Genomic DNA, 19,118 nt, shown 5'->3' on the forward strand with positions numbered 1-19,118 from the left:
GCAGTTCGGGTGATCTGGTGGCTTGGAGACGTTCCTTTCGTGGCTTGCCCTGCCTGCCTCTGCAGGGTCTCCCACCCAAGTAGTCAGTTAAGAGGCGACACCCACGGCAGGGAGCCGGATTCCAGCCGGAGGACGACCACGCTCGAAGGCCAACCAGTTCCTTATTGCGGGCGCACGGCCACCGCCTCAGCACTCTGGCGGTTCCCCCGCGTGGCCGCGAGAGGGCGCCGGAGAGCGGCCATTCCGAAGGCGGCTCCTGCCCGCTTTGCCGTCGGTCTTGCTCAACTCCGGGAAGCCCCTGCGGGGACGGGCGCGGGCAGGCAGCGGCGCCTCCTTCCCGTGCATGCGCCGCGCATGGCCGATCTTCCAGAAATCCCCGGCCTCGCCCCTCCTTCTGGCGCTTCAGCCGTGCCGCCTTCCTTGCCGGCCCGCTCTCCCTTGCCTCCCGGCCACACCCCTGCGAGGTAGGCGCGGCCAGCACCCAGCCCTCCCCTCCCGCAGCTGGCGGGGGCTTGGTTCGCGGCGCTCAGCCATTGGCCGCCGCGCTGCCGCCTTCCCCCGCCTGGAGCGGGCGGAGGCGGGCCGTGATTCCGGAGCCCACGGAAGCTGCCCAGCCCTGCCCAGCCCGGAGCGCCGCCGCCGCCGCCATGCCCCTCTGGGGGGTCTCCAAGGAAGCGGCCGTGGGCAGCGCCGCCCTGGGCCTGGCCCTGGCGGCCGGCTACCTGGCAGGTAAGGCGGCGGCGGGCGGCTGCGGGGGGCGTGTTCGCTGAGCTGCTCGGAGGTCCTGCCGGGAGCGCTCCCATGTCCCCGGTGGAAGGGTGGGTGGGCGCGAAGGAGGGGGAGGCCGCCGTGGCGCAGCACTGGGACTGGGATGGTTTTGCTGGCGTCCCTGGGGGAAGGGGGTTCCGCTGCTTTCCGGGTTGGATCCGTCCCCGGGGCGCCGGCTCCCCGCCCTCTTGTGCTCGACACCCACCTGTCTGTCGTTGCTGGGGAGCGGGGGGGGGGGGCAATGGAGCGCCGTCCCACAGGTGGGGTCTGACCTCGCGCTCCAGCCCTGGGCGGCCAGAGCCCCCCATCCTCTGGAGGGGGCAGCTGGACAGGCCCTTGGTGGGAGGGGGCCGCAGCCTCAAGCCCAGGGCAGCTTTTGCCAAGAAGGGAGCCAGGGGGGAGCCAGGGGGGACGGGTTGGGGTCCCTGCCGATTGGCCCCCGATTTGCTCCTCGCCCTTCCAAGGCAGCAGCCTGACAGGAGCTTTGCTGGTCAGCCGAAGGGCCCTGGGAAGCCAGCTGGTCTTCTGCAGCACACACACACACACACACACCAACCTCTGAGTAGGGGGGGGGGATGTCACTTTCCCCCAGGTGCCGTCCTGTGTGAGTGTTTGGGTGACTTAGTCGGGTCTCTTCGGTGCTCCTTTTGTTGCAAGGCAGAAGATGCCACTCCACCTTCGATTACGGCACCCACAAAGGCAGGAACAGCCCCCTGCAGCAGTACGTCCTGGACCACTCCCTGCGCGAACACCCTTCTCTGAAGAAGCTGAGACTGGTTCGTATGGATTTGGGCTGGGTCTTTCTTTCCAGCGGAAGCTGCTTTTGCAAATCTTATCGGGGACATTTTCCGTATTTGCTGCTCTGAAACCAGATTTCTTCCTCTCTCTCTCGCTTTCTCTCTCTCTCTCATATTTAATAAATATTTGAAGGGTGCCACACACCTAGCGCTTCCTGTGAAGCATGGATTTCCTACGTGGAGTCTATCCGAAGTTCTTTTGGCATTGCTAAAACATCCTTTTGAGCCAGTTAAGTGGAAATGAAATATGAAAAAGTGATTTTTTTTCATCGGAGTTACTATCCGAATTGGGAGCGCTTTCCATTAGGAAAGAGCTGTGCAGGTTTCATAAGAATTCAGGGGTACTCAGAACAGATCCTTCCTTTATACCAGGGGTAGTCAAACTGCGGCCCTCCAGATGTCCATGGACTACAATTCCCAGGAGCCCCTGCCAGCGAATGCTGGCAGGGGCTCCTGGGAATTGTAGTCCATGGACATCTGGAGGGCCACAGTTTGACTACCCCTGCTTTATACAGAAGGTCAACTCAAGGTTTCCTACTGATCAACCAGTTATGCTTCCCTCCTTTCCTAAGGCTTTGGCACCAAGGGAAAGGGAATGGCACAGGCTGGATGTAAGGAGGACATTAATAGTATATCTGGACAGAACAAAAAAGTTTCGTTTGTCAGATGCTGTATTTGTTAACAAAAACTTTCGTTTGTCAGATGCTTCCAAGAGTACCGTTGCAAACTGGATTAGATTGCGCATAAAACAAGCCCATGACATGCTGGGGCTAAAAAAGCCCTCAGGTATTACTGCACAGTCAGCAGACAAGCCTGCAGCCTTTCAGACAAAAGCTTCTCTGGAGGAGACATGCAGAACGGCCACGTTCAAATCTTCTCACTTAACGTTTGTTAAAGGTTACCACATTGATACAGAGTTGTAGAATTAGATGCTGTTTGGCAGAAGGGTTTCCAGTCATGTGAAAGCATAAAACTGTAACATTGGATAAATATTATCAGTGTATGTTACCCACCCGAAGTTAAGCTGTTCTACATAAGCATTCCTGGAGGATTTCCCCCACTTAAGAAAAAAGGAGATTCTATCTCTTCAGTGGGGTGAATCAATCGCTTCAGTCCTCCAGCATGTTTTCCTGCCATGGTTATAGTTTGTATATTTGCATGTTATGTTGCAGAGTTGTATGAAGGAACAAACATTCTGCTATTGTTATGAACTTACCTTAAACAAGGTTTGTTGTGGAGCTTTTTGGCTATTGCATGCCTGGAGAGGGTCATAGAATCATAGAGTTGGAAGGGGCCATACAGGCCATCTAGTCCAACCCCCTGCTCAACGCAGGATCCGGCCAAAGCATCCTAAAGCATCCAAGAAAAGTGTGTATCCAACCTTTGCTTGAAGACTGCCAGTGAAGGGGAGCTCACCACCTCCTTAGGCAGCCTATTCCACTGCTGAACTACTCTGACTGTGAAAATTGTTTCCTGATATCTAGCCTATATCGTTGTACTTGAAGTTTAAACCCATTACTGCATGTCCTCTCCTCTGCAGACAACAGAAACTTAAAGAGGGCTATCATGTCCCCTCTCAACCTCCTTTTCTCCAGGCTGAACATTCCCAAGTCCCTCAACCTATCTTCATAGGGCTTGGTCCCTTGACCCCAGATCATCTTCGTCGCTCTCCTCTGTACCCTTTCAATTTTATCTACGTCCTTCTTGAAGTGAGGCCTCCAGAACTGCACACAGTACTCCAGGTGTGGTCTGACCAGTGCCGTATACAATGGGACTATGACATCTTGTGATTTTGATGTGATGCCCATGTTGATGCAGCCCAAAATGGCATTTGCCTTTTTTACCGCTGCATCACACTGCCTGCTCATGTTTAGTTTACAATCCACAAGTACCCCAAGGTCTCGTTCACACACAGTGTTACCTAGAAGCGTATCCCCCATCCAGTAGGCATGCTTTTCATTTTTCTGACCCAGATGCAGAACTTTACACTTATCTTTATTAAATTGCATCTTTATTAAATTGTGGGTCAGCCCACTACAGTCCAGTAAAGACACACTCATTTGCATGCCACACTTCATGCCTTTAGTCTTCCGTCCCCACCTCTCAGCCAGGCTCGGTGCTGAGCAGCCTTGGTTCCAGGAGCTCTTCTGGACGGGCCAAGGCCAAGAGCCGGCTGCTTCCCTCCCCCAGGTGGCCCTGCAGCATCCACTGGGCCTGTAGAGAACCAGGGAAATGACTCGGAACTGAAGGTTCTGCTCTAGACCCCGCCATAGTCCAGGTGTGGGACTAGAATCCGGGTGGGGTAGCAGGTGGAGGATCCAAATAGGATCTGGGAGACCCTGGTGCAAATCCCCACTTTTCCATGGTCAGTCATGCACTCCCTGCAGGGTTGTTGTGAGGCTGGGATGGAGGGGAGCAGAATCCTCTAAGCTGATTTAGGTACTTCCTATGGAGAAAGACAGGCTATGAATAAATACAGGAAATAATTGGTACTTGGCAAAGTTGCAAGCATATTAAATTTTGGCTGGGAAAGGAGGAGTTCCTGTTTGTGTCACACTGTAGCCATAGGATTTACGGAGTCCAGAGATGTCAAATTAACAACCTAAGCTGGGATATCTGTCCTTGGGCTGTTGCACCTCCAAAGCGCCAGGTGCAATGTGACCAGAGGCACCTGAATTGAACAGAATGGCTACCTCCAGAACTAGATGGCGGGGTCCCCTTCGTGGCAGCACCTTTCCTCCCCTGCATGGGAGTGTTCAGTTCTGGGAGTTTCAAGTGCTGGAGAACCAGACTTGGGAGTCACAGAAGACCTGGCCTGGGGCTTACATGAGGAACATCTCCAGTGGATTTCCAGAAATTTTGCTCCCCTCCCCCTTGCTCTAGCAGGGCTTGAGATCACAGTGACCAGGTCGTTGTGACTGGCCTGGTAATGCAACGGTCTTCTTTTCTAGCTGACGCTGGACCTTCCCCAGGGAGGAATGTTGGTGTGTTCGGATCAGGCCCAGCTTATGGCCAACCTGGCCCGACTGATTAAAGCCAAGAAAGTGCTTGAGATCGGTGAGTCCTTGCGGGGTGGGACGGAGGTGGGGGGTCGGATCCCCAGACTTCCATTCCTATGCTGTGCTTGGCAGCCATCCTGTGTGGGGCAGAGGGTAGGGGGCCAGACGGGGACCTGGGAGATCCAGGTTCAAATCTGCTTGTGCCATGGAAGATGGTTGGGTGACCATGGGCTAGCCACACACTCAGCCTCACCTACCTCACAGGGCTGTCGTGGAGGAGAAAAGAACAACATCAGCCACAGAGCTCCCAGTAGGGAGGAAGATGGACAAGGACAATCAGTGGCACAACATTTTACACTTCTCTTCCCACCTGTGGGTTGTGGTGTGCAGAACCCAGAAGTGGCATAATCGTGCAGAATATTGGCTGGAAAGCCGGGGAGGACCTCCTTCCGACCCCCCCTACGCGTATCATTGGCCGTTTTGGGAGGGGGGAGTAACAGGTCAACATGACCATATAGGAGTGAGTGATACATTTATTTGTCTATAGCCATAGGCCTTTACAAAATATAAAATACAAATTTCTAAACAGTAAAATAGAACTGTACAAAAAATATAAAAATTAAGACCAAAGAACTGAAACAGCATACATGAGTACAAAGTGCAAGAGTATTAAGAGTCTGCCTTAACAATGTTGGCCCTTATTTTCCTTGCAGCCAAAGCAAAAAATGGTTTTATATGTTACTTTATCAACCTGGTCAGATAAAAGATAGATTGCCTTTTCAGCAACAGAGCGAAGGTTAGAGCCCCTTAAGATCTCATTGAGGAACTTGGCCCTGGGTTGAACAACAGGATCATATATGGTCATATCACCTGATAAACGCTCAACAAATTCAAAAATTATATTAACTCCCACCCATTCGAGAACCCCAGGGCCATCAAGAACTGCAGGGTTTCATGAATGAACCCCGGGGTGCTACTCAGGCTGGCTGTTGCTCTCCAGGGTCTCAGGCAGGCAGAGGTCTTTCCCGTCACCTGGTGCTGCTGGACGTCTTAACTGGAGATGGGTTCTTCTGTGCTTTGCAATGGCCACTTGGGGATTGAACCTGGGACCTTCGGCAGGCCAAGCAGAGGCTGAACCACCAGCTGAACTCAGTTTGAAGCTGAATATCGCATGATAATGGGCCAGGTAGCACTATTAGTGTTGTGGGCCCACAGGATCTAGCCCTTTGCCTGAGGATTCATGGTGCCATGGTTAAGAGTGGTGGCTTCTAACCTGGCAGGCTGGGTTTGATTCCCCGTTCCTCCACAAGGAGCCGGCTAGTCCCAGTCCTGCTAGAGCTGTTCTCCCAGAGTAGTCCTGTCAGAACTCTTAGCCTCACAGGGGGGAGAGGAAAGGAAGTTGCCTTGAGACTCCCTCAGGTAGTGAAAAGTGAGGTATAAAACCAACTCTTCTACTACTTTATGAATGGGCAAGACTGAGCTGGCCGAAGCAAAGATGCGGGTGGAAAGCAGGCCTGGCTGGGCGAAAGCCATGAGTAGGCGGGACCGTTGCATTGCATTCCTTCCCCTTCCTCCGGCCTCTTCGGCTGAGACGGGCCTGGCTCCTGCAGACGGGCCTGGCTGCAATTGGATTGCTTTGCACTTTGGGAATCCATGAGGGCCCAAGTGCGGTAAATTTGGAATAACTGTGTTGCACAGGGGCTCATCCATGGGTGGGCAGGGTCGTACCATTCTGAGCTGCTCACAGGAAGGGCGTAAAGGAGAGGCACATCTGAGAGCCCCAGGTGGAAAGAGATTAGCCTGCCCCAGTCCGGATCCCTCCCCCGGAAGCTCCTGGTTCCCCCCAGACACAAACCCCATGTGGGCCCCCTCTGCCCCTGCCATTCTCCTGTCCAGTTTTGCCCACCAAACGTCAGCTCAAGAGGGTCTCTTTAGCCCTTTTCTCTCCTCTTAAAAAGAATGCTGAGTAAGTTTGGTCCCTCGAGGCTTCCATAGCCAGGCAGAGAGAGAGAGCACCTGCTGGTTTACCACAAGGGCCTTTGCGGGGAAAGGGCACCTGCTTTCGGCGAGGGAGCGTGACGCCCACTCTGCCTTGGCACCTGTCCAGCCCACTCCCTTCTCCTCTGGTGTGTCTCACAGGCGTCTTCACCGGGTACAACACCATAAACATGGCCCTTGTCCTGCCAGAAGACGGCCAAGTGGTCGCCTGCGATATCAGTGAAGATTTTGCCCGGATTGGGAAGCCAGTGTGGAAGGAGGTAAGTGAGCAGCACGGGGGTCCCTCGGAACTGGCTGAAGATTGGGGCGGGAGGGAAGTGGTGGCTTGAGGGTCTCCCGCCTGATCCCCAGCGTATGCGTGGGCCCTGGAAGGAAGCGGCTGCGCCTTGCATAAAGGTCAAGGTATCCCCTGTGCAAGCACCGAGTCATGTCTGACCCTTGGGGTGACGCCCTCTAGCGTTTTCATGGCAGACTCAATACGGGGTGGTTTGCCTTCCATAGGGCGACAAAATACCTTGTGCCAGCCACCCACCAAGTGGTGGGACAAGAAATGTGGCCAACATTAACGGGGTGGGGGGGGGGTGGATGTGAGCAGCCTGCGGGGGCCATCCCTCCCATGGAAGAGCTGCTTAATTTGGCCTTAAATTGCAGGAGGGCGACAAACTGGAGCCCAAGGAAGGCAAGGCTATAAATAATTTAATAAACAAATATATTCTCCATCCGGCGTGGCCAGATGGGATGCCCCTCACCTGCTGGAGGGTGTTTACTCACCAGTTCTGAGGCCCTATTAGGGATTTCCACAAGGGGCTGTACAAGCCAGGCTCTCTCCTTGTGCAGCTGGGCCCTGCTTCTTATGGGCGGCATAAGAGGGACGGAGAGGGAGGGCAGGAGTCCGAGGCGAGTGGGGAAGGGAATAGCCAAGCACCCCACGGACCAGCGGGGTGGAGGGTGGAGAAGAGGAGCAGAAGGGACGGGGTGTGACACACGAGAGGCGGGAGGGGAGGAGGCCCTTGGGCAGCAAGAGGGCAGTGGCGTCTTATTGGAGATTGAACTGGCACAGGGATGGGAATTTGCCTCCCTCACCGGGCCGGAAATGGAGAGGTGAGCAAGCAGCGAAGGTTGGACAATGCTAAAGAGACTGTTGCACATTTCCTCCTCCATAAAGTTGTTTCCCTGGTTACTCTCCAGTGGCCCTCACGTTTTAGGGTGGTAAATCCCCTTTCCTGGATTTACTGCATCATGCTCTAAAAATGGTGAAATTGCAAGCCACCTACTGGACAGCCTCAAGATTTTGGTGACGTCATGTGGAGGGGCTGAGTATGCAGAAGCTGCCCAGCTACATTCTGCACTTGTGGGAAAGCGTTCTATTTCTCCCCAATGGAAACCCAAAGGGGCTTGCATGGATCTCCATTGTATCTTCACAACAACCTTGTGGGGGTAGGTTAGGCTAAGACTTTCCTGAGGCACCCCACGCCCATTGAATTTCCATAGCAGAGTGTGCTCAGGTGGGTGACCACAGCATTTTGGTTGGGTGAGCCACTTCCAAACACACGTCTTCAGAGTCCCTTGACCTTTAAACAGAGCCAGCTGTAACCTAGATCCCAGCCGTGGCCTCCAGATGAAGGCGGCAGGATGAAAATATCTCCCTTCGTGGTGTCGGATGGCCAATGACTCTCCCTTTTGCATTTCAGGCCGGAGTGGAGCATAAAATTGACCTGAGGATAAAACCAGCCAACCAGACACTAGGTGGGTAAATGAACATGCAGACCATGGGCTGGGGGTTGGCCAGGCGGGAGCTGAAGGGAGGAAGAGCTCTGGCGACCCCACTGGAGTCCGGTGGGTTTCTCAACACTTGGATTTGTGGGGGAACCGAATAGGGGGCCTCCTTTGGCAGACTTCACTCTCATCACCCCAAAAGAGGTCCTGCTTCAGCCACCTTTGGTTTGAGCTGTTATTCCCTCCCTTCTGTCTTTCGACACCTCAAAAGGCAGTTCCTTTCCCCTGCTTGTTGTTGTTAGGTGCAAAGTCATGTCCGACCAATCACAACCCCATCCTCCAGGCTTTCCTGTCCTCTACTATTCTCCGGAGTCCATTTAAGTTTGCACCGACTCCTTCAGTGACTCCATCCAGCCACCTCATTCTCTGTCATCCCCTTCTTCTTTTGCCCTCGATCGCTCCCAGCACTAGGCTCTTTTCCAGGGAGTCCTTCCTTCTCATGAGGTGGCCAAAGTATTTGAGTTTCATCTTCAGGATCTGGCCTTCTAAGGAGCAGGACTGACCGGTTTGTTCGCCTTGCAGTCCAAGGGACTCGCAAGAGTCTTCTCCAGCACCAGAGTTCAAAAGCCTCAATTCTTTGACGCTCGGCCTTCCTTATGGTCCAACTTTCGCAGCCATACATTGCAACTGGGAAGACCATAGCCTTGACTAGACGCACTTTAGTTGGCAGGGTGATGTCTCTGCTTTTTAGGATGCTGTCTAGATTTGCCATAGCTTTCCTCCCCAGGAGCAAGCATCTTTTAATTTCCTTGCTGCAGTCCCCATCTGCGGTCCCCCTCTCCTTGGCAAGGGGGGTCAAATTTGTTGTGTTCAGGAGGGTGGCTCACTTGCAGCCCTGCCCCTTCTGTTCATAATCGCCCTGTGCATACCTGGCCCGCAGCCCTGTGACCTGGGGCCAACCTCTGCCTTGTGACCCTTCTTTCGGCCGCCTCAACTCTTTCCCGGGGTTTTGGCTGAGCAAAACCATTTCAGCCGCAGCAGTTCTCCCAACTAAGATCAGGAAGATGGAAAAGACGAGACAGTGGCTCAAAACTGTTAAGCTACATTTGGTCCAGAGCAGCATGGCCAGGATGCTGACTGGAGCGGGTCACGGGGGCCGTATCCCTTGGCCCACCTCTGCTGCCTCCCAGTTCATGTGCAAGCTCACTTCCAAGTGCTGACATTGACCTTAAGCAGGGGTAGTCAAACTGCGGCCCTCCAGATGTCCATGGACTACAATTCCCATGAGCCCCTGCCAGCAAATGCTGGCAGGGGCTCATGGGAATTGTAGTCCATGGACATCTGGAGGGCCGCAGTTTGACTGCCCCTGTCCTTAAGCCTCAAGGGATGGTCTCCTCCCACAGGGTGCCTCGGGGACAGCCGTCTCTCCCTCTGCCCCCATCTTCTGCCAGCAGGTGAAGATTTTGGTTTGGCTCTTCCCTGGGGCTGGAATGATGGGCGTTGGGGCCTCTGGTTATTTCGTACTGAACTGTTTGAATGGTTTGTGGGGGCCTTCCTGGGATTGATAGAGAAGGGGCAGAGGATTGGTTCAAAGGAAAAAATAAATATGGGGATGGGGGCTGGGCATACAGAGCCCCTCCTGGGAAGTCCCGTCCCTACCAACGTCGCTGTCTGTGGCTCTTTGACCGGGGCGTGCAGGCGGTGCAAGATTGTAGCTTTGGGAGTCTACAACCTGATGAAAATACAGTACAAAATAGCAATAAAACAGTATACTGTATTTGCTGGCGTACTTTCCCCCCCTGAAAAACAAGCCTCCAAGTGGGGGGGGTCGTGCTATACGCCGGGTGCACTTCAGTTGGGATAGACAGAGCTGCCCATAGGGGCCTCCCCATACCCACCCACCTCATTCTACATTCCATCCAGTATCGTGCGGTATCCAGTGCGGCCGTGGTGGGTCATCAGCGTGGCTGCGGCGAGCATCAGCAGCGAGACAGGGCTGCCAGCCTTTTCGGCGTGACCAGCCCATTCTGCTCGGCGGGAAGCAGCGGCGCTCCGGCCCGCCCCTTGTCTACGCAGAGCTCGCACATGCGCACTTGCGCACTAGTGCCGGTCACAGGGAGATGCAGGGGTGGGGCAGAGGCTCTGCGGTCGCGCTGCGGCCGTACAATGCTGACAAACTCTATATTTTGAGTGGAAATGTTGGCGGGTCGTCTTATACACCCAGTCATCTTATACGCCGGCAAATATGGTAAATCGCATTAAAATAATATCCGTCCAGTAAGAGAGGTGGGACGGACAGTATTTCCAACCCTGCTGGCCCCAAGTATAAATCTACCCAAGTTGACCTGCGGAGCGGTTGGAGATTTGGGGGGGGGGTATATAGGGGGAGGCCCACCAGATATCTGCAATGGGCTGCCCTCAACCAAATTCAAGGCAGAAGAGCTCCATTTTGCAGGCCCTGTGGAACTGCTGGAGGTCTGGCACGGCCCCGACCTTTCTTGGGAGCTCATTCCACCAAGATGGAGTTGTTGTCGTTAGGTGCGAAGTTGTGTCCGACCCATTGCGACCCCACGGACAATGATCCTCCAGGCCTTCCTGTCCTCTCCCATTCCCCAGAGTCCATTTAAGCTTGCACCGACTGCTTCAGTGACTCCATCCAGCCACTTCAAGCTCTTCAAGTTCACGGAGCTTGGGCCCCTCTGCTCCCCCTGGCTGGGCCAGCCCCCCTCACTTCCCCCAGCGCCTGGACAGCTGCTGTAGTCCAGGTCTTTTCCCCACCCATGCTTCACTTGTGCAAGACATGCCCCCTCACTTCCTGCCCGCCGCCTGCCTGCCTCCAGCCTCAAGAGTTGGACAGCTTCCTGGCAATTTCCAAGCCCCGTGAGCAGAAGAACGGCTCCTGCTGTGCTCTGTGCCGGGCAGCGACTTGCGCCGGCCGGCCGGCTGGCGTTCAAGGGTAATGAGCAGGAGCACTGCGTCTGGCCCGCCAAGCAAAGCCGCTTAAGTGGGATTAATGGGGCCGGGCTGGGCTTCCTCCTTGCACCAGCGCCCTGTCCGGGAGCCCTGCTCTGGCACCTTTTCCAGGCTGCAAACGTGCCTGGGGTGGTTCCCTTGGGGTGGGGGTGGGGGTGGGGGTGAGCTCTGTGGATGGACCCTTCCCTCCCTGGTCCATCTGGAAGCTCAGGCTGGCAGGCAGGAGGTTCACGTGCCACTTCTCCTTCACTGCCTTGGCCCCTCTTGCTTTCCAAGAGCTGAGAGCACCCAGCAGACTCCGGGAAGGACCTGGCTCGGCCCTGGTTTTTCCTCTCCACTGCAGCCATCGATGAGGGAAGGCGGAAGGTGGTTTGTGCAACTGCCATGGCGCGTTGAGGATCTATGGCAGGGTTCTCCATCGTGGGCCCTGTGGCATTCACTGACGTTTTTCCTGGCAACTGCCACTTTTAGGAAGTGGGTGGGACCAAATGGGGCCTTTGCCCAGCAGGGCTCCCTGGTTGCCTGTGCAGTTTAAAAGGCGTCCTGTTAAACAGAGCTCATTCCTGAAATGCTGAAGAGTTATGAAGAACTTTGCTCCCTCGCTCTGGTGGCAGCCATTTTGGGACTGGCCCCCTGCCCTGGGTCAGAACGCCAAAAGTGCCCACAGGCTCAAAAGAGCTGGGTCCCCTGACCTAAGGAAAGCATGGACAAAGCGCAAAGTCCTTCAAATCCAGTTATACACACAAAAGCACACACAAAAGCACCCGTTCTCCCCAGTTTGTTTTGCCCAGCAACTGACGTTCACAGGTATGCTGAAGAAGAGGATGCGTTGGTTCTCATCTGCTGCTTTTCTCTACATGAAGGAGTCTCTAAGCAGCTTACAGTCACCTTCCCTTTCCTTTATGATTGTAACCCTCCATGAGCCATGATAAGGTAAAAGGTAAAGGTATCCCCTGTGCAAGCACCGAGTTATGTCTGACCCTTGGGGTGACGGCCTCTAGCGTTTTCATGGCAGACTCAATACGGGGTGGTTTGCCAGTGCCTTCCCCAGTCATTACCGTTTACCCCCCAGCAAGCTGGGTACTCATTTTACCAACCTGAGTCAATCTTGAGCCGGCTGCTGGGACTGAACTCCCAGCCTCATGGGCAAAGCTTTCAGACGGCTGCCTTACCACTCTGCGCCACAAGAGGCTCATATGAGCCATGATATAGGATTTAAATACAATAATAAATGAAAATAAAATAGACACCCTGTGAGGCAAAAATCAGGAGGCAAAAAGTGCTTTGCCTTAAGGAAAGCTCTCTGTTGCAGCGCTCTGTTTAGAATCATAGAATCAGAAGGGACCTCCAGGGTCATCTAGTCCAACCCCCTGCAAAATGCTGGAAATTCTCAGCTACCTGCCCACCACAGTGACCCCAATTTCATGCCCGGATAATTCCCCCCCCCCCCAAGAAAGAAAAATTTGCCTCCTGACCCCAAAGTGGCGCTCGGCATTTCCCTGGGTATGCAAGAAAGGGTCACGAGAGACAAGCGCTGGCACAATCCCTGCTGCCTGAGTTCATAAAATCAGCCTTTCTGTCAGATTACTAACTAGCCTCTGCTTAGGAGGAGAACCGCCCCCTCCCTGAGGAAGCCTATCCAACTGAGGAACTGCTCTACTTGCCAGGAACTTCTTCCGGGTGTTTAGCCCAAAATTCTTTAGAATCCATTTCATCCCATTGATTCTGGTCCAAAGCATGCTTGTACTTTGTTGCTATTGCAGTGTGACATTGGATGGGGGCCGAGAGGCTGAACGGGAGGACTGGGTGGCTCTGAGTCCTCTCTAGGCTTGTGTGTTTAGGCAGAGGCAGCGTCTTCTGTTTGGCTTTGTGTTTTGAGCCCTGCACCGGTGAAGATGGCCTCTTTTGTCTTCCTTTTGAGGGGGCTTCCTCTGAAAAACCTGGGGAAGTTGGCCCCTTCTCAAGAGGGGTGGGGGAAGCTGACTGGCAGCAGATTCTGGACCTTTGAGGAGAACCCTCTCTTGGTTTTTCACCTCTAGATGAACTTATAGCCAGTGGCGAAGCCGGGACCTTTGACTTTGCCTTCATCGATGCCGACAAAGAGAGCTACAATGATTACTACGAAAAATGTCTACGGCTCATAAGGAAAGGAGGCATCATAGCAATCGATAATGTAAGTCAGACTGTGTTGTTTACTTAACTGCCTGTCTGCGAAAAATGGGATTTGGCTTTTTCACCCTCCACCCCAAGATATGGAGAAACAATACCTAGGCCCCCAGAGGTTATTCGACGACCTTTGCCAGGTAAACTGCTGGAGTGGCCTCTTCTTTATTTGGCTGCTTGGATACGGATCTCCTGGGTTCCACTTGAGACCCAGGGCAGAAGAAATAAACCAGCCGCACCCCCTCCCTGAAATTGGAGACGGTCTCCAGATGGTTGCTCAATGAAGTTCACACTAGAACATGATCATAAAGGACTGGAGCCGGTGGCCTGATTTTCCGCAGCCCGACTTACATGCACCCATAACTTCCTGGGAGGGGAAGGGGGGAGGAATGATTTTGTGCTCTTAATCGACAAAGAAACAGCCTGGGGGAGTAGTGACTTGGCTTCAGCCTGCCGGACATACAGGCCAAAAAGTTGGGAGAGTCACCGGTTTGCTCAGCAGACTTCAGTGGTCATTTCAGACCTTGGCCCTACAGGGTGGCAATTGTTTAAGTCAGGGGTAGTCAAACGGCGGCCCTCCAGATGTCCATGGACTACAATTCCCATGAGCCCCTGCCAGCGAATGCTGGCAGGGGCTCATGGGAATTGTAGTCCATGGACATCTGGAGGGCCGCCGTTTGACTACCCCTGGTTTAAGTCTTGTTTTTTCTTTCTTCTGAAACAGGTGTTGTGGCACGGGAGAGTACTGAACCCTGGGAAAGATGATCTGGAAACGCAGAGCCTTCACCAGTTGAACGAAAAGATCTTCCGCGACCCACGTGTGAACATCAGCATGGTCCCCATGGGGGACGGGGTGACCTTCGCGTTTAAGCTATAAATACGGAAGACAGGAGCCATAAAGGAGCGGATGGCTGGCGTGCCCAAGAGCCCCCCCAGATATGGACAATAAAGGATATGGAATACATGTTTTGACTTTCTCCCAGTAAAATAGCCGGGGTTGGGGATCGAGCTATCACCTGTCGACTGCACACCTGCACCACCTGCCGGATCAAAGACAGTTGTCATGGTGATCTAACAACTAATATCCCAGTGGAAAAAGGCATAAAGCTGGGGGGTGTCTCCGCTCCTTAACCGACATGTCAGTGATTTAGCAGTTGCTTTCAATAAGATCAAAGCATAGTAACCACCCAATTTGCCACTAATCTAAGTCTGGCCAGAACACTAACTGGCCTCAAAGGATGCCCCCAACGATTGTCAACAAAAAAGTCTCGTCAATTGCAGATATCGCCAAAATTATGATTTTTGCTAAATCCTGGAGAAAGTAATTATGAATTTCCTGCACTCTGCAGGGGGTTGGACTAGATGACCCTGGAGGTCCCTTCCAACTCTTGGATTCTTTATTTCTAAAATTAATAGCATGATACGTTAACAGGTTAAATGTTTTAAATATCCCATCTAGACTTAACTATAATCTGAAATGGACCCAGCACTAATCATGGATCTTAAATCTTGCCATATGCTCTGCTTGGTCCATCGTAAGATTCTTTCCCCACCAAAGAAACCAACGAATTCCTGCAGCAATACAAATCCTTAATAAATCTTTAATAAGATAACTTAAAAAATATTAATAAAGAAGTAACATTTATATAGAGAAAACAGTAAAAGGCACATAATACGTTGTCAAATATCACAATGTTTATATGCAGCACCAATATGGATGTATGCTTCTTATTTCAAAGTGGAGCAGATTCAAGGCTAGTTCCGTCATCGAACTGTTTCCTGTCTTACCGTATTCTCTGAAATAAATCAGAAATTACTGGAAACCGGCGCTTGGTCTGTTGCCATCGAATTCTGGGTACGGATTCACTTCCAAGTAACCCTTTAAAATTAACCCTTTAAAAACATGTACGTTTAACCCAATTAATCCTTAAAAACATCTACGTGAAGATCCACTTTGTCCTGACTGGCCAATTAAGATCAAGAAGGAAACCGCCCAGATCGTTGTTGATCCAGGCTCTCTGCTCCCCTCAGGTGCGAGCTACATTCTAAAAACAATCAAACAAAGTCTAAGTGATCACTTGTTCCAGCGTAAATTTCCGCCAATTCCGCCTGCTTGCTCCCCTCGCCGCCTTGAAATCCCACCAAAATTTTGTTGGAGCTATTTAGACTCTTGATGATCCCAAGTTTAGGAAAGCTTTTGTGCAAACAAAAACCCAATTCCTTGGGGCAGGTTCCAGGGAGGACCTTACTCCGAAAGGTTGTGTAGATGTGATGCAGGTTGTTGCATACACTTCTCGATTGCCACCTTTATAAGAACTTAGGAGAAAACCTTCTAAGCACTGTAATCTTGGTGCCTTGTTTAACTAATAAGAACTTATGTTGAAATAATCAGAAACTAATTTACAAGCTCTTAGCTGACCGAGGTCACGGAAAAGGCGGCAGGGTTTTTTTTGTGGCAGTATCCAAACAAGGGAAATGCAGCCTGAGTAAAGACAACTAGACTTGAGATGCCTTCGGATTGTTCATAATATCGGGGCTGTATTTGTTAATCTTTAGTAACTTTAACAGCCGAATTATTATCCCAATAAAGTGGATTCATTGATTGAACTCTGGCCAGAGCTAAGCCAGCTGGTGTGGATTCCTTGAGGGTTGGAGAACACAAAAGAGAGTTGGTCCTATAGAAAATCCATCAGCAAGCTGCAAAGTATATTTTGCCATGCCTCTTGAATTTTTTTACGTCGGTGCAAATTCAGTCCCATCTCTTAACTAAGCAGCCCGGTTGCTTGGACAGGGCACCTCTCCCTCTTACTCCTGCTCAGGGACACAGAGAGGGAATCCCAGCCCAAGGCTGAGCCCCCCAACCACTGAGCCTGAGATGCCTCTGGAGTTTTGACCCCAAATCATGCACACACCCACAGATGGGCCGCTGCAAGAGGCAGAAGTGCACACACAGACTCCAAGGCAGTCCAAGTATGGGTGGCCAAGAATGTTCTGAGAAAGGGAGTGAAGGGCTGAAATCCCCAGCTTGGTTAGGAGTGTGGACTTCTAATCTGGCGAGCCAGGTTTGATTTCCCGTTCTTCCCCCACAAGCAACCAGCTGGGTGACTGATAAGACTGTTCTGACCGAGCAGTGATATCAGGGCTCTCTCGGTCTCACCCACCTCACAGGGTGTCTGTTGTGGGGAAAGAAAAGGGAAGGCGACTGGAAGCCGCTTTGAGACTCCTTCTGGTAGAGAAAATCAGCATATAAGAACCAACTGTTCTCCTTCAGTAATATCAGGGCTCTCTCAGCTTCACCTCCGTTACAGGGTGACTGTTGTGGGGAGAGGAAAGGGAACATGGATGTAAGCCGCTTTGAGCCTCCTGAATCTATTGGAGAGCCAGTTTGGGGTAGTGGGTAGGAGTGCGGACTTCTAATCTGGCATGCCAGGTTCGATTCTGCGCTCCCTCACATGCAGCCAGCTGGGTGACCTTGGGCTTGCTATGGCACTGATAAAAGTGTTCTGACCGAGCAGTGATATCAGCGCTCTCTCAGCCTCATCCACCTCACAAGGTGTCTGAACCAACTCTTCTTCCACTGCAGGGGCAGTGGCTGCCATGTTCTTTTTATATATGCACAGCCAATCACACCTTCCACAGCCACTCGGGAGCCACGCTGGGGCAACTATCCCTGCTCACTTTCTGGAAACACTTGGCGGCTGCCAGGAAAGCCAGGTGCCATGGGCACCATATTGGGGACCTCTGGCATAAGAATGAATTCTGCCCCTGGTATAAGCACAGTCTCGCAGATGTTCTGCATTGCAGTGGGAGCTCTAGTTAAGAAAACCATTTCTGCCCACCCTGAATCTATTGGAGAAACAGCATTCTAAAACACTAGATAAATTCGAATACACCTCCCTGTCAGGTTTCTTCTGTTGCTCAGAAAACACAGCCCTTGACTTGGTGCAAAAGGTTGCTTTTAGTTTGAAGCAAGCAAGTAAACCTTGTCGGAACTGGGATACAAGAGAACAAGCACAGCCTAGAACCCCTTCCCCTGCAACCCCTCCCGTGAGAACCGGAGAAACACGGAAGATCTTCAGAGGAAACTGACCAGGCTGAGGTTCTGCTATCCAGAGACAGGGAGGAAGCATGGATGGGGGAGAGGTGTGAAAGGGAGAAGGGAAGGAAGCAGGGTGCAATAAACACACTGGATCGACACATCAAGCAGAATCTGAACAAATGGTAGAAAAACAGCACTCTGACACTCCCCTAGCTGAATTTCACACCCTTGCATGAAGGGTATGAAAAGGTACCCTGGACAAAAGAATTCATTTTTTAAGGGGCAAATATGTTGGGAAAATCTATGTGTAACCCATCAGGGCCTATTCTGCACACAACAGATAATGTAGTTTCAATGCACTTTAGGTGCAGTTTATTCTGTTCTGCACAGGAAAACCCAGCTGCCAAAGCACATTGAAAGTGCTATATGTGTGAAATGGGCCCAGGACACGTAGAGTCCCTGGGCAACAGAAGGGCAAATTGTAGCACGCACACACACACATGGCCAGTTCAAGTCAGGAAGGTGAGGGGGTCACAGACCCTTCCTCTTCGTGCTGAAGAGCCTTGATGGCACACCTGGGACTTGGGTTCCCCAAGAAGGTGAGTAGTACTGAGGGTATACCATTCATCAGGACAGGTGCCCCAGCCAATGAGCGTGCAGTATTTTCTTACTAATGAGAGCTCAGAGGAGGCGGGACTAAGGCGGGTGTAAGGTCGTGCCCACGTGGTCAGGTTGGCCCCTACCCCTGAAATGGGAGGGGTTGGAATTATGTTTTGTTGTAGCCTGAGTCTTGGTTTAATTAAAATAAGCAGATTAATTTTGAATCTTTGATACTGAAAAACCACCCCTGCAGGGCGGGTAGGTGTAAGGATTTTACAAGCAGAATCTCCTAGCACAAGCACATGAGAGAAAAGCTGATCAGAATGCCCCTGTAGATGGTGCTGTATTTTTTATCCTTGTTAATTTCAAAGTATCATAGCCTGCATAAAATAAGCAGATTAATTTTGTGCAGAAGCACATATGGCGAAAAAGCAATCATGATGTCCCATAGTTGGTACTTGGACATTGCTCAAAGTTTTTATCCTTGTTAATTTCAAAAGTATCATAGCCTGCATAAATAAGCAGATTAATTTTGGATCTTTGATGCTAAAAAACCAATCCTGCAGGGTGGGCTCTTGTAAGGATTTACAAGAAGAGTCTCTCTGCAGAAGCACATAGGGTGAAAAGCAATCATGATGTCCCAATTTGGTTCTTGGACATAGGCCAAAGTTTTTTATCCTTGTTAATTTCAAACGTATTATGGTTTAATTAAAATAATCAGGTTAATTTTGGATCTTTGATGCTAAAAGCCAGCCCTGCAAAGCGGGCTGTTGTACAGTTTTATACATAGGGAATGCTCTGGGACTCCAAAGGGGTTCTCTGTGTGACTGGAAGAAGTTTCAGAGAGTGTGGCAGGGGATGGTAGGTGGGGTTTTTTGGGGGGGGGGGGCTCGGGGGGTGCATTTCTTCCCTTCTACACTCAGTATCCAACCCTGGCCTGATTATGAATGAATTAATTCACAAAATGAATTAATTTTGGATCTTTGGTGCTAAAAGCCAGCCCTGCAGAGCGGGCTGTTGTACAGTTTTACACATAGGGAGTGCTCTGGGACTCCAAAGGGGTTC

The 19,118-nt window shown here is 51.9% G+C and overlaps 1 protein-coding gene across 1 annotated transcript; it reads left to right on the forward strand.

Moving 5' to 3' along the window:
- The first annotated feature begins 357 nt into the window (after positions 1-357).
- COMTD1 (catechol-O-methyltransferase domain containing 1) lies at positions 358-16,021 on the forward strand. Its single transcript, XM_077345971.1, has 7 exons — positions 358-729; positions 1,426-1,544; positions 4,517-4,622; positions 6,704-6,822; positions 8,254-8,308; positions 13,291-13,424; positions 14,139-16,021. The coding sequence occupies exons 1-7, from the start codon at positions 648-650 to the stop codon at positions 14,289-14,291; spliced, it is 768 nt and encodes a 255-aa protein (XP_077202086.1). The 5' UTR covers positions 358-647; the 3' UTR covers positions 14,292-16,021.
- The last annotated feature ends 3,097 nt before the right edge of the window (positions 16,022-19,118 follow it).

Source organism: Paroedura picta, chromosome 7, assembly GCF_049243985.1.
Source record: "Paroedura picta isolate Pp20150507F chromosome 7, Ppicta_v3.0, whole genome shotgun sequence".
Classification (NCBI taxonomy): Eukaryota; Metazoa; Chordata; class Lepidosauria; order Squamata; family Gekkonidae; genus Paroedura; species Paroedura picta.